The sequence below is a fragment of the Sminthopsis crassicaudata genome, chromosome 2 (assembly GCF_048593235.1).
Source record: "Sminthopsis crassicaudata isolate SCR6 chromosome 2, ASM4859323v1, whole genome shotgun sequence".
Lineage (NCBI taxonomy): Eukaryota > Metazoa > Chordata > Mammalia > Dasyuromorphia > Dasyuridae > Sminthopsis > Sminthopsis crassicaudata.
Genome location: NC_133618.1, coordinates 295,521,815 through 295,534,966, shown reverse-complemented (window position 1 = coordinate 295,534,966; position 13,152 = coordinate 295,521,815). Strand labels below are relative to the sequence as shown.

Genomic DNA, 13,152 nt, shown 5'->3' with positions numbered 1-13,152 from the left:
ATAGAGCTACTCATAACTCATATTTAAATGGTGCTTTATTCAGGTTAGTTCATTTAATTTTCACAATCCCGTAATGAAGGCATTAATATTATTCTCACTTTACATATGAAAAAACTGAGCTCAAAGAGGTTAGATTATTTGTCCAAAAGCATAGAATCAGTGAGTATCTGAGGCAAAATTTGAAGCCAAGTCTTTTTTACTTAAAGTTTAGGACTCTCTCAGTTATATCATGTTTTAAGGACAAGAAGTTCTTGGAAAGGTAGATATAAGTTTGTGGAATTGATTTTATTATCTTTATTTTCTTTTTTGGGGTGGGGAGAGGGGAGGTGAAATATTGGGTTAAGTAACTTCTGAAGGGTCACACAGCTAGTAAGTGTTAAGTTTCTGGGACAAAATTTGAATTCAAGTCCTCCAGATGCCATCTAGCTGTAACTTTTATTATGTCTAAAGGCAACAGAAGACACTTTTTCATTAAATATTTGGTCATTTTGTACTAATAATAAACTCATCAATACTTAAAAATATTTGCAAAAAAGACTATTGTAATGGGCCAGAACTCTGGAGAAATATATTTGAGGCAAGAAGGTGTTAACTCAGAGGAATTGATAAGACAATAGTTATTTAGTTTATCGTGGTGATTAATAGTTCGCCAGTTCAGTATGATTGATTTAATAATGGTTCCCTAGTGATATAATGATTGGTTTATACTCAGTATGATGAATTGATTTAATTGTAATAGAGTATATAAACTGGGGACAAACTGAGCCAGAGCAGACATGAGTAGCCTCATGGTGGCTCACAAAAGAATCCAGGAATATTCTGGACTGCAGCTGTTACAGCTGACCATCCTATGCTTACTATCTATGTAAATGGCATACCCCTGGAAGGGTTGGTAGACATGGTGCAGAGCATAGTCATTAGAGGTGCCAATTGGCCCAGTCATTGGCCAAAGATTAAGGCAGACATCTATATGTCTGGCATAGAAGGATCAATAGCAGCTGAAGTTAATGATGCTCCTTTGAGATGGACATTTGAAGACAAAACAGGAGTTTTTACTCCTTTTGTAGTAGAAAAAAAATCCCATCAATCTATGAAAAAGAGATATCTTACAACAGTTAGCATTACAAATGAGTACTTCGGCTTTTTAGGTAGGGCTGCTGTTGAAGGCCTGCCTATACTCTCACCTGTTCCCACACTGATACCCCAGTGTGGATAGAACAGTAGCTCTCAGCAAGTGATAAAATTCAGGCCTTATTAGATATAGTACAGGAGCAACTTGACCAAGGACACTTACAACCTTCTTTAAGTCCTTGGAATTCCCCTGTATTTGTTATAAGAAAGAAATCTGGAAAATGGAGGATGTTGACTGATTTAAGAAAAGTAAATGAACAGATGGGAATTATGGGAACTCTTTATCCTGGACTTCCATTTCCTACTTAATTGCCTAGAGAATGGCCTCTTTGGGTTATAGACATTAAGGATTGTTTCTGTTCTATCCCTCTAGATATAAGGAGGATATGAAAAGATTTACCTTTTCAGTGTCCAGTGTTAACTCAGCTGAGCCTTATAAAAGATATGAATGGGCAGTTTTGCCACAGGGAATGAAAAGTAGCCCTACTATGTGTCAAATGTATGTTGCTGCTGCTCTTACTCCTGTAAGAAAAGCATTTCCAAAAGTAATGTTATTACATTACATGGATGACATATTGGGATGTGCACCTGAGGAACAAATGTTAGAACCATGTCTATAAAAGACCATGGAAACACTAAGGAACTACAAATTGCACATAGCTCCAGAAAAAATTCAAAGACATGCTCTTTTTCAATATTTAGGATATGAAGTATACCCTAAGGTGCTTACAGTACAAAAACTTTCCTTAAGAACAGAGAAGCTAAACACCTTAAATGACTTTCAGAAATTGATAGGAGATATCCAATCAATATGTCCAGTGTTAGGCTTGACTACCTGTCAATTGCAACCATTATATGACATTTTAAGAGGAGACAGTGCTTTAAACTCACTACGCCAGCTTACAAAAGAAGCTCAAGAGGCTTTAAGACAAGTTGAACTGGCTTTATCCAATGTGGTCGAAAGAGTCACTCAAAAACCCTTGAAAATATAAGTTTTTGCTACAAAAGAGGCACCCACAGCAATCCTTCATCAAGGAGACAGTGTGATAGAGTGGGTGAACCTCCCAGCACAACCAGAACAAAGCCTTGCTCCTTAGCCAGTGCTTGTGGCTAGAATTTTATTAAAGACCATTAAGCAAGCACTACAATTAACTGGAATAAGACCTGACAAGATAAACACCTTTTATACCAATGCACAAATTAATGTATGCTGTGAAACCATCCCAGAGTGGCAAATTTTATTGGCCATGGCTCCAAATTTTACAATGGGTCTCAATTAAAGATAACCCAGCTATTACATAATTGGCAATAGATTCTTGAAGAAAAGGTTTCTAAGATTTCTCTTAAAGAACCAACTATCTTTACAGATGCCTCCAAACATAATATTTATGCTGTATACTTTCCTGACAATTATAAAGAGAGTTGTCAGAACTCCTTTTCAGTCCACTCAGCAGAATGAATTGTATGCAATCATTCTAGCTCTTGTTATTTAGGAGATGTAAATATAATATCTGATTCAGCCTATTCATTAGGTGTGGTACAAAGAATTGCCATAGCCCAAATAAAATTTGTCGTTTCTAATATGTATCAGCTCTTTAAAGAACTTCAAGAGTAAGTGAGAAAGGATCCAGGTAAGATTTATATCTTGCATGTCCACTCACATAGTGGACTTCCAGGTCCTATTTTTCATGGAATTGCTCAGTCTATCCAGCAGTAACCATCTGGGGAGGAGCCTACAGTTATTGATGGACAGAGTGGATGAAATGATCGAGTATATTGTTAAATATAACACCTATATGAGAAATACCAGTAAACAGCAGCAACAGAAATATCAGTATCAGCAATGTCGTCAGCAGGAGAATCTAGAGCACCAGAGATGAGAAGAACCTTCTCTCTCTGAAGAGGACATGTCCAAACTCTTCAAACCTTGTCAGCCACCTGCCAGGATGGAGTGTCTTCTTACTGTAGGCCAAATTAACATTTAATGCCAGAACATCAAAGAGTTTACTGCACAGAACTTGGGCAAACTCTTCATGGCTTAGGCAGTCCAAGAGTATAACAACTAGAAAGAGGAAACCCACTATTTCTGGTTTGATGGGTTGTTTCCAGATAAGGTGCTGATAAGTATTCTGAGATCATTGGCTGATAGCTCTTTCAAGAAATAAGATTTTCTTAATAAAATTGACAGTAATAATCTGATATCATTGACTTAGAGCTACCATGAGGCTAGTCATATCTTCTCTGGCTCAGTTTGTCCTCAGTTTATATACTCTATTACAATTAAATCAATTCATCATACTGAATATAAACCAATCATTATATCATTAGGGAACCATTATTTGTTGTAAGATTAAATCAATCATATTGAACTAGAGAACCATTAATCACCATGCTAAACTAGATAACCATTGTCTTATCAATTCCACTGAGCTAACACCTTCTTGACCCAAGTATATTTCTCCAGAGTTATGGCGCATTACGGACCATCATGAAAATAACTGCAGTATTTGCACCATCATCTATTGTAGATAATAAAGAGGAAGATAAAAATCAATGAAGAATCTGATAAGAGACAATTCATTATAAACTTTCATATTTGAGGACAAGTACAAAGGAAGGTATAGTTGAGGTTAGTAAAAAAGAATGTTAGAATATACAAGATTCAGTAAGAAAAAAAAACAGAAGAGTTATAGAATATATAATAGCCCATATTTAAGAGTCACAAATACCTTTTTTGAGAAAGGAATCAGAAAGTGGTATATTGTTAAAGTATAATCAGTTTCATGTTGTGTCAGTCAAGAGTATAGATCACTCTTGATGTAACTCTCTGTCTACTGTCAGACCAAACTTGTTAGAATAAAGATAAAAATTAATAAAAAATTACAAGAATAAAAATCAGATAAATATATCATGCATAATCCAAATTGCTTACACATGTTCTATTTAAAAACATTGTTAACATTAATAATGGGAAATAAAGGAAAGGATATTGTCACTAATTGCAACAATTTCAAATGAAGTTTAAGAAAAGTAAATTGATTGTCATTACAAGGAGAGCAAAGGAATATAAAAACCACCGTAATCAGTTAACATTTACCTTTTTACCTGGCACAAGTATGCCAGGCAAAGGTAACACTGTGTTGGAATATAATCTTGCTTTCAAAATCTTATAGATAAGAATGGTGGAAGATTATGGCTATCACTACCTTATAAAAGAAAAAAAAAAAAGGAAACTGTGCAGGATAAAACTAGTCTTAAGAAAGCATAGCAAGACTCAACTAAAGCAGTCATCAAGAAGGCCTTCACATATAATCTGTTAATTACATATTATTTAGTTCAAGAGACAGCATAATATAAAGAACAGCAAGCTAGCCTCAGAATCATAAACAATGGATATGTCTGCCATACACTCTGCCTGTATGACAATCTCTTAGTGCTGCAAGCATCTTTCTTAAGACTAAATTGTGGAGAAGGTGCTAATCTGTTGGTAAAGTGAGTTTCTGCATCTTAGAACTTTGTCAATGAAATTATAGTTACAATTTCTTAGCCTTGTTCTCTATCATGTCAGTCCCTATTACTTAGTTATAGCAATGTTTGACTAGAAAGGAAAAACATAAAGCAACAAAAAAGTCAACAAATAATTCAAGATAGAAAAGGTACAAAATTTGAATATGTAACAATATATCAGTACATAATTCATCTGGTAACAAACTATGTATATGAAACTGGGAAGAAACAGACTTGTGATTTATTTAGTATTGGCCCACCTATATTGTATTAGAAAACTGTCTGGAGTACTGCTGGGATCTGCTTATAGTCAAATAGCATATGTTGAAGGCAGGACCTGAATTCAGATCTTCCTGTCTCTAAGGCTGGTTCTCTACTATGTTAAGATGACGTTGTCAAACATACACACACACACACACACTCCAAAGGATTTCACATATTATTTTAATTAAATAATGCTGATAAAAAAGCTGACTTAAAAAGTGTGGCATTGAAAAAAACTGCACAAGTATAATATATATCAAATTGCTTCCCTTCTTAATGGGCGGTAGGGGGAAAAGGAAGTGAATTTGGAATTCAACATTAAAAAAAAACTTGGAAAAACTACATGTAATTGGAAAAAAATTTGGAAAAAACTGCTTAGCTAAAATTGCTTACAAAATGCAAAGTATAGTAAACTTTATAATTTAACCAAACCATCAGTCATATCAAATAACTGGTATATTTACTTGTAAGGATCCTTTAAATGGGTGGCCACAATGCAACAGGAGATTTGAGTGCCCCAGAAGTAATATCTGTGGATATAGGACTGCCCTGTGGGTGGGATCCTGGCCATATTGAGATAGCTTCGTAATGAGTGACGGCTCTCTTGCTGATTGGCTGTGTGTGACCTCACAGGCCCTTTATAAGCCCACTGCAGGCAGCAAGTCTCTCTCTTTAACCTGGCTCCCTACCCTGGGGTAGCCAAGCCAAGCTGATGGATAGAAGAGGTAAGGAGTTTGGTAGTGAACATGTGGGTCTTCAGACCAGAGGTTCACTAGGGAATTAACAAGTCAGGGCATTATGTGAGTAGGTATAATAAAGGCTTTTAAGTTTACATGTGGCTGTTCTTGAGCGTGCTAGCAGTTATTAAACTACTATTCAAGAAATCATGGGCCAGAGACCTTTGAAGGCCTCAGAGGAGGTGAGCCGGGTAGAGTTGACACTGCAAAGGTCAGTGGTAAAAGATATTCTGTTGGGCCTAGGACAGACTGGTAATAGTAACTGCCAGGAGGGCATGTTACAAATGGCGCCCAACGTGGGGCACCAAATGCTGGAACTCTGTCTTCCCAGAAATCAGCCAGAGTCAGGCTAATCAAAAGTCTTTATTCTAGGTCTCTTGAGGTTGCTGTCAGGGGATTAGATCTAGAAATCTCCACACCACCTTCCTCTCTCCCCACCGCCAGGAGAATGCCCCAATTTCCTCCTCCTACTCCACCCACACACATCACTTCCCCCTCTTTGTCCCACCAATCAAGTCAGCACAGAACAGCTGGGGAGGGTCAACTTTCAATCATGTTAATAGAGAACCGTCCAATTGGCAATTAGTCTCACATGCTCCATTATCCAAGTGCATTTGTTCAGTTCTAGCCCTTTACATTTACTTTGTAATTTTTTTTTATTGAAAAGAGACAAATGATCTTTGATATCAAGGACTTATTTAGAGTTAAAAATTTTCAACCTCCCAGTTATATAAGGTTATCATAAATTCAGCTTGATCTCTTAAATCTTAATTCTAATATCTTTTGTCTGTTAATTTCCAATTTATTCTAAATGGATGTGTGTGTACCTTGTTTGTAAATATTTGTAGGTATGTTGTCTCCATTAGACTATGAGTCCTTTGAGAGTCCCCACTACATCCCCAGCACTTAAGAGCAGTGTCTAGAACATATGTTTACTGACTAAAAAATTGACTAAGCCTTTTTGTTCAATTATAAGTTCAGGGAGAAAAAGGGAAGTTTTTTTTTTTTTTTTTTTTTTTTTTTTTTAATGTAACAAATATGAATGCTTCAAAATGCAAATATCAGAAAAGGAGGATTTTTACGTGAAACTGTAAATGCCTACGATATGCAAAGTTTTTAACAAAGGATGTATTAAATTTAACCTAGTCCTAAATCTTCCCTGATTATCTGTCACCTACTCAACTTCTTTCTACTCTAGTCTGTTTTAAAAAGTAATTTCCTGCTCTTTTAAAAAAAATCTGGAATACTCCTCATCAGCTCTTCTCTCTTTCCCCCATAAATTATAACAAATTAAAATGGTCAAATAAAACAAACATATTGTCTATCTCTAACAATTTATGTCTCATTCAGAACCTCTAGACTATTGTCTTTATGCTTAGATGGGAGGGATGTCATCAATCATGAATGGCATTGACTGTAGTCTTAAAAAATTGGTTTCCTATACATTTTTGTAGTAACTATAAAAACTGATTTTTGCTCACTCCATTTTGCAACAGTGTAAACAGATCTTTCTTTATTTCTTTGAATTAATTATATACATCACATCTCATCACAGTACCATTCTACCCTACAATACATACCTCCACCTCCCTCCCCCCATAGTTGTTTGTTTAGCCATTTTCCAATTATGAGCACCCATGTTGATTCCAGTCTTTTGCTAAAATAACGGATCTTTACTTTGCCTCTGACCTAATTAATACCTCAACTATCATTAAAAGTATGAACAGTTTAGTGACTTTTGGGGAATAGTTGTAAACATTCCCAGACTTTTCACAACAGTGCATTACTGTTCAGGTCTAATCAGTGTTTCCAACAATTACCATTTTCTTCTTTTTGTCATTTCTGTCAATATGATGGATATGAAGTAGAACTTAGGAGTTATTTTAATTGGCATTTCTGTTATTAGTGATCTGGAGGATCAACTGCTTTGTATCCTTCATTTTATATATATATATGAATAGAATTACCTTATATGAATAGAATTATATATATGAATAGAATTACCTTATATGAATAGAATTACCTCCTTTCTAAATTTTAAACATATTTTAGACAAGAAAAGGTACTTATTTCCATCTGATCAAGATCTAGTAACTTTGGCTCAAAATTAGTATTTTGATAAACAGATAATTTGAACTCTCAGAATATGTTTATATGCTTTGTTACTTTATACAATTTTATACTCATACCCATCAATTAATCAATAGGAAAGTAAATTCCATTTCATTTATTCTAAAATTTATCAGATTTCTTTTTTGTCCCAAGGATACTTTTGTACTCCCAGACTCTTCGCAACTAATATTTATGGGTTTCACTAGTAAATTTCAAGCCTAAAATTATTCGGTGACAAAATTTGATGAATTTTTGTTTAGTAGTCTACGTAAAGATAATGATCAGCACTCCTCTCTATATCAGTCATCATTGTTTACCTGAGCTGTTATAATAGCCTCTTAACTTACTAAATTCTAATCTCTAACATCCTTCTGTTCAATTGATCCTCCAATATTTGCCAGATTGATATTCCTGAATCACTGTCCATGTCACCCAGCTGTTCACAAAGCTTCAGGGACTCCTTATTGCCTCAAAGATAAAATACAAACTATCTGACATTTAAAGCCCTTCACAGTTTAGCTCTAAACTCTATTTTTTAGACTGAATTCAAATTACTTCCCATTCACAGCTTATCTATTTGGTGTTCCCACTAAACAGGTCTATTTGCTTATCTCTACTACCTGCCATTCCATTCCATCTTCCAATCCTATTTCTTTGCCTAGGTTGGAATGCTTTCTTTCCTCAACAGTTTCTTGAAATTCCTTTATTCAAGGGTCTACAGGGGGAAGTCTTTCATGATTATTAATGTTTCATTCCAAAATTACTTTGTTTACTTTGTATATATATATTTTGTATTTACTTCTATAAATGTTACTTTGCCTCAGTAGAATGCTAGTTCCTTAAGGATAAGCTTTTAATTTTGGCCTGTATTTGGTATGCTCAGTATTTATGTGCCTAGCACATAGTAGGTACTTAATAAGAACTTACTGAATTATTGCTTTATATGAATTTTTTAGATTACCACTATTTTAATAACATATTTTAACCTGAAAAATATTAGAATTTAATTTCCCTTACCTGACATGTCTGCTGAGTCTCCTGTAATGGAAAAGCAGCAGAAAAATCATTAGATCATAAATAATATAAATGATAAAAAAGAAAAATTTCAAAAACTATGATTTGTCAACACTAGCTTTCAGGTCATCTTATAATTCATCAGTACTGGTAGCACTGCTTTAAAAATGAAATAAATATTATTTTTACTTTATCATAGTCCAAAATAAATTATAAGCTAAATCTGGGAAATATTTTTCTTTGTTTATCATAAAAACTCCATAACACAATTCAGATATTTTCCCAACTTTTTTGACTACATAACTATGTAAACATATAGTACCAGTATTTACACATTTATAAATTGTGTATTTGTACTGTTTTACTTATAATTATGCACACTATAAACAACATTTAAAAGGGGGATAAGCTACAGATGCCATAATATTCAGTCTTAAAGTTAAGAAAAAGCCAATAGAATTTACTGAATAGTTGTGTGATATGGTTCAGACCTGAGCTTTAAGAAAACACATTTTGGCAGCATTATGTTGAACAGACTGGAAAGGCAAAGACAAACAATGAAGGTATAAATTGGAACCTAACATGAATGTAGAGGATGCAGGAATACTCCAGAGAGGCTCTATACTTAGTACATTATTTTATTTTTGTATATTATTTTGAATACAGAAAATTTTGTTTGTATTTATTAGCCCTAAAATCTTTTTTTTTTTTGGTAGAACAGACATATATAAAGGTGAAAATGCAGTTAAATTAACCACAGGCCCAAGCAAGAGAAACACACTAAGGGAAAGTTTCTAGTTAATTAGTTTGACATTTTTTAATGTAAACAATCAAAACACAGGAAAATATAAAGGCTGCCATGTCTATTAGATAGTACTTTAGCACTCATAATCAGTACAACCAAAGACAATTCAATTACTTTAGTTCTTTGAAAATTTTGTTATAGTTTGTAGAACCAACTGGCCAAATCTATAATGAATTAATTCATACTAATCACAAATACAGCTCTGGAGAAACAAAGTGTGGTATAGGGGATAAAAAAGTGTCTTCAACCTGGGTTTAAGTCCTGTCTCTGACACATGCTGACTATGTGACATAAAGCAAGTTGCATAATATATCAGTATTATAGTAACCTTTAAAGAGTATGAGTTAGTTACAAACTGATTTGCATTGTTGGAGGGAGAATTGTCCCAAGAGTTTCCTTCAAATGAGAATGAAATAACATCAGCCCTGAAATGGCTAACTCAATCAAAATGGCCAAATCTGATCATTCTGCTTGTCTAGATATGGTATTTTTTCATTCTTGTGTAGTGCCTAAGAAAGACATGAAAATCAAGACAAGAGGTTCACAATAATAAAAGAACCAAATATGAAAATAAGAGTCAGAGAAAAGGGATAATGAATAAAATTTCACCAATAAAAAAAATTTGTTCTTGGCTACCTGTTGCTGTCAAAGTTCAATGCCAATTTGTAAATCAATTCTCTCCCTCCTTATTTTCATCTATCCTGTTCCTATTTCCTCTCACAAATTATTCCACTTGATTTTAAAGTTGCTGACCTGAAATTATCTGTTGCTTAGATCTCTTTCTTTAAGGAGCTTAATTTTTACCATAGGAAGTTGCATTTAATATACTATCATTCATGAGACCACCTCTTTACAGGCTGTGTATGCAAAAAATAAATTGAAGAAAAAGGGATTGGGAGCAAATAACAAAATAAAACTGATTAGTTGCTCATTTAGAGAAAGACCCTAAAGTAATCAAACAAATATATATATACATATACATATGTATATATATATACATATGTATATGTATGTCTCATTTTTTTCTAAGACATGCAGTATCCATAAAAACATCTTCTTGTGGAAAAGTATTTATCCAAAAGTCCTATGACATAGGTGCTGGTCTTAGGTTCTACCATTCACTATTTAATTTTTTAAATAACTTTTTTGGAAGGGGACATCTGAGAAATGAAATATTCTCCAATCCTAAGATAAACGCTTCAAAATTCCATTGTATTATTGCACCTCAATCTTTCTATTTATTTTTAATATCTTCTGAATTAATGGGATTAAGAAATGATATAGATATAGAATGCAAAAACTCACTGACAATGTTTCACTACCAGGTAACAATAAAATATTTACTTGGAAATCTCCCTTTATTATGACAGAAACAGAATGTTTCAAGAAAATACATTGGATGAAATGTCATATAGCATGGATCTGACTCACATGTTGCTATTCCCAATACTAATAATACAAGTACTCTATATTTATGTTGAACACTTTTCATATACTTTTCTTCATTTGGTTATCACAACAACCCTAAGAAGATAGGATATATCTTTTTTTTTTTAACTTTCAGAGCAAATTTCTTATAATTAAGGCATGTGAACAGTAGAAGTTTTTGTCACTGCAATACTAAATCTATTAATTAATAGATTAATGCTAAAACATCTGGGTACTATAATTGGATGCAAGTGTGAAGCAGCTTAATATTTTTAATCTGTATTTGGGATTATTTCTTTTTTTTCTATGCAACTAGGGAGATGAATTCTTAGGTTTTGCCATTCCTTAGCTAATAATGATATTTATTTATAAGATTAGATCTTTAAAGTACAAAATTATTTCAAGATGATATGAGGATAATATATATATGTGGGTGTGTATACATATTTTATATAAAATGTATTCTTTCATACACCTACACATACATGTGTGTGTGTGTATTCTTAAAAATAGGGGATAAAACAAAGATATAAAAGGATTTTTAAAAATTCAATGGAGTAGTAAACTTTAATAAAACAAGATTAGACTTAGAAATGTAAGAACTAGGATATGTATGTGTATGTGTGTATGTATTTCCCTTGTAAATGTTTCTATTTTAGTAATAAATTCTCAAAATTGAATCAAGAATTTTACATGTAAAATTGCATTAATAATTGCAAAGGATTTTAAATATTTTTCCTTTTCCCCCTATTTTGAAGCATCTTTGTGAAAATATTAAGAGATGCGAAGACTCATTTTTTTCAATCAAGTCCTCTTCCTTCAGGCTGTGAATGACATTTTCCCTATTAGATATATAGTTCTATTCTTAACAGGCTTACATCCATAAGGTTTGAGTTAGTTTTCATCATATGTACTATTTATTGGAATAGTAAATTTAGGAGGTTGTACTAAATTGTAGTGAGTCTTGTCACTGGCAGATTTTAGCAGAATTACCTAGGGGTCTCTGTAAGTAACTTGGAACCAGAGCAGAGAAGCAGAGCTTCTATGAGAAGCCACTTTAGAACTGTCCTAAGGACAAGGCCTATTTCAGAATGTCCAAGCAAAGATGTTTCCAAGGACCAGACAACTACACAGGGCATCTGAGACTCAAGGTAAAATGTGCTAAGTGAACAATGGGAATGAGTTACCAGCTTACAAGGAAACTTGCTATTATTTAATAATGACACTTATTATTATATTGCTCTGGCTTTTTTTGATCATTTGTTTCCTAGTGTTTATGTTAATTGCGTTTTCTTGGTAACTTTGGTGAGATATACAATGTAATATAATATAATATAATATAATATAATATAATATGATATGATATGATATGATATGATATGATATGATATAATATAATATAATATAATATAATATAATATAATATAATATAATATAATATAATATAATATAAATCTCCCTTCTCAATTAGTACATGTTGAGCTTTCCAATTGGTTTAAACTATAACCTGACTTATTTTACCTACAAATGAAAAAATTCAAGATTTGGAATGAATAAATGAATTGCCTAGACAACAAAGTTGAAAAAGCAGGATCCAGGACACAAATCCATGACAATGGTTAGCTTTTCCCCCAAAATTTTTTAGTGGGTATAGCCATAACTTGAACAACAACAACAACAAGAAGAACAACAACAACAAAAAGAAGAGTACAGTAATATACATAAGTCCTAATATTTTTTCCATATAAATATCACTTAAGTCCAACATTTTCCATTTACATATTAGTTTCTTTTAAAAAACATACCTACTTGGCCAGTTGCCACTACGTTGATAAATTTGGGGTGCTGATTTACAGTAAGGCATAGAATGTCATCATTATGTTCCTGATAAAAACTCTGAAAACCTAAAATTAAGAATATCTATTAATTCACTATTTGCTACTGCAAAGTTTTAAAAATGAGATTTTGAAAACATTTAAGTAAAAAAGTAAAATACTGCTTACTCTAAATTAATGGTGCCAAACTCAAAAAAAAAAAAAAAATCCTCGAAGACAGCACACAGATACAGAAAGCCACAAATTAACATTATTTATGATGAATTCTACTTATTTTGTTAAACAGTTTCCAAATACATTTGAATCTTGTTTAGGCAAT

General features: G+C 33.0%; 1 protein-coding gene across 6 annotated transcripts in view; it reads right to left on the bottom strand.

The window, feature by feature from the left end:
• EML5 (EMAP like 5) overlaps positions 1–13,152 on the bottom strand; it is a 212,495-nt gene that overhangs the window by 27,564 nt on the left and 171,779 nt on the right. For 4 of the 6 annotated variants that reach the window (XM_074289782.1, XM_074289783.1, XM_074289784.1 and 1 more), the window contains exons 30-31: positions 12,804–12,902; positions 8,769–8,789 (exon numbers count right to left, since the gene is read on the bottom strand). In XM_074289782.1, coding sequence (XP_074145883.1) covers positions 8,769–8,789; positions 12,804–12,902 — 120 coding nt within the window. The remainder of the gene's footprint in view (positions 1–8,768; positions 8,790–12,803; positions 12,903–13,152) is intronic. The other 2 variants (XR_012486446.1, XR_012486445.1) reach the window with 1 other exon arrangement.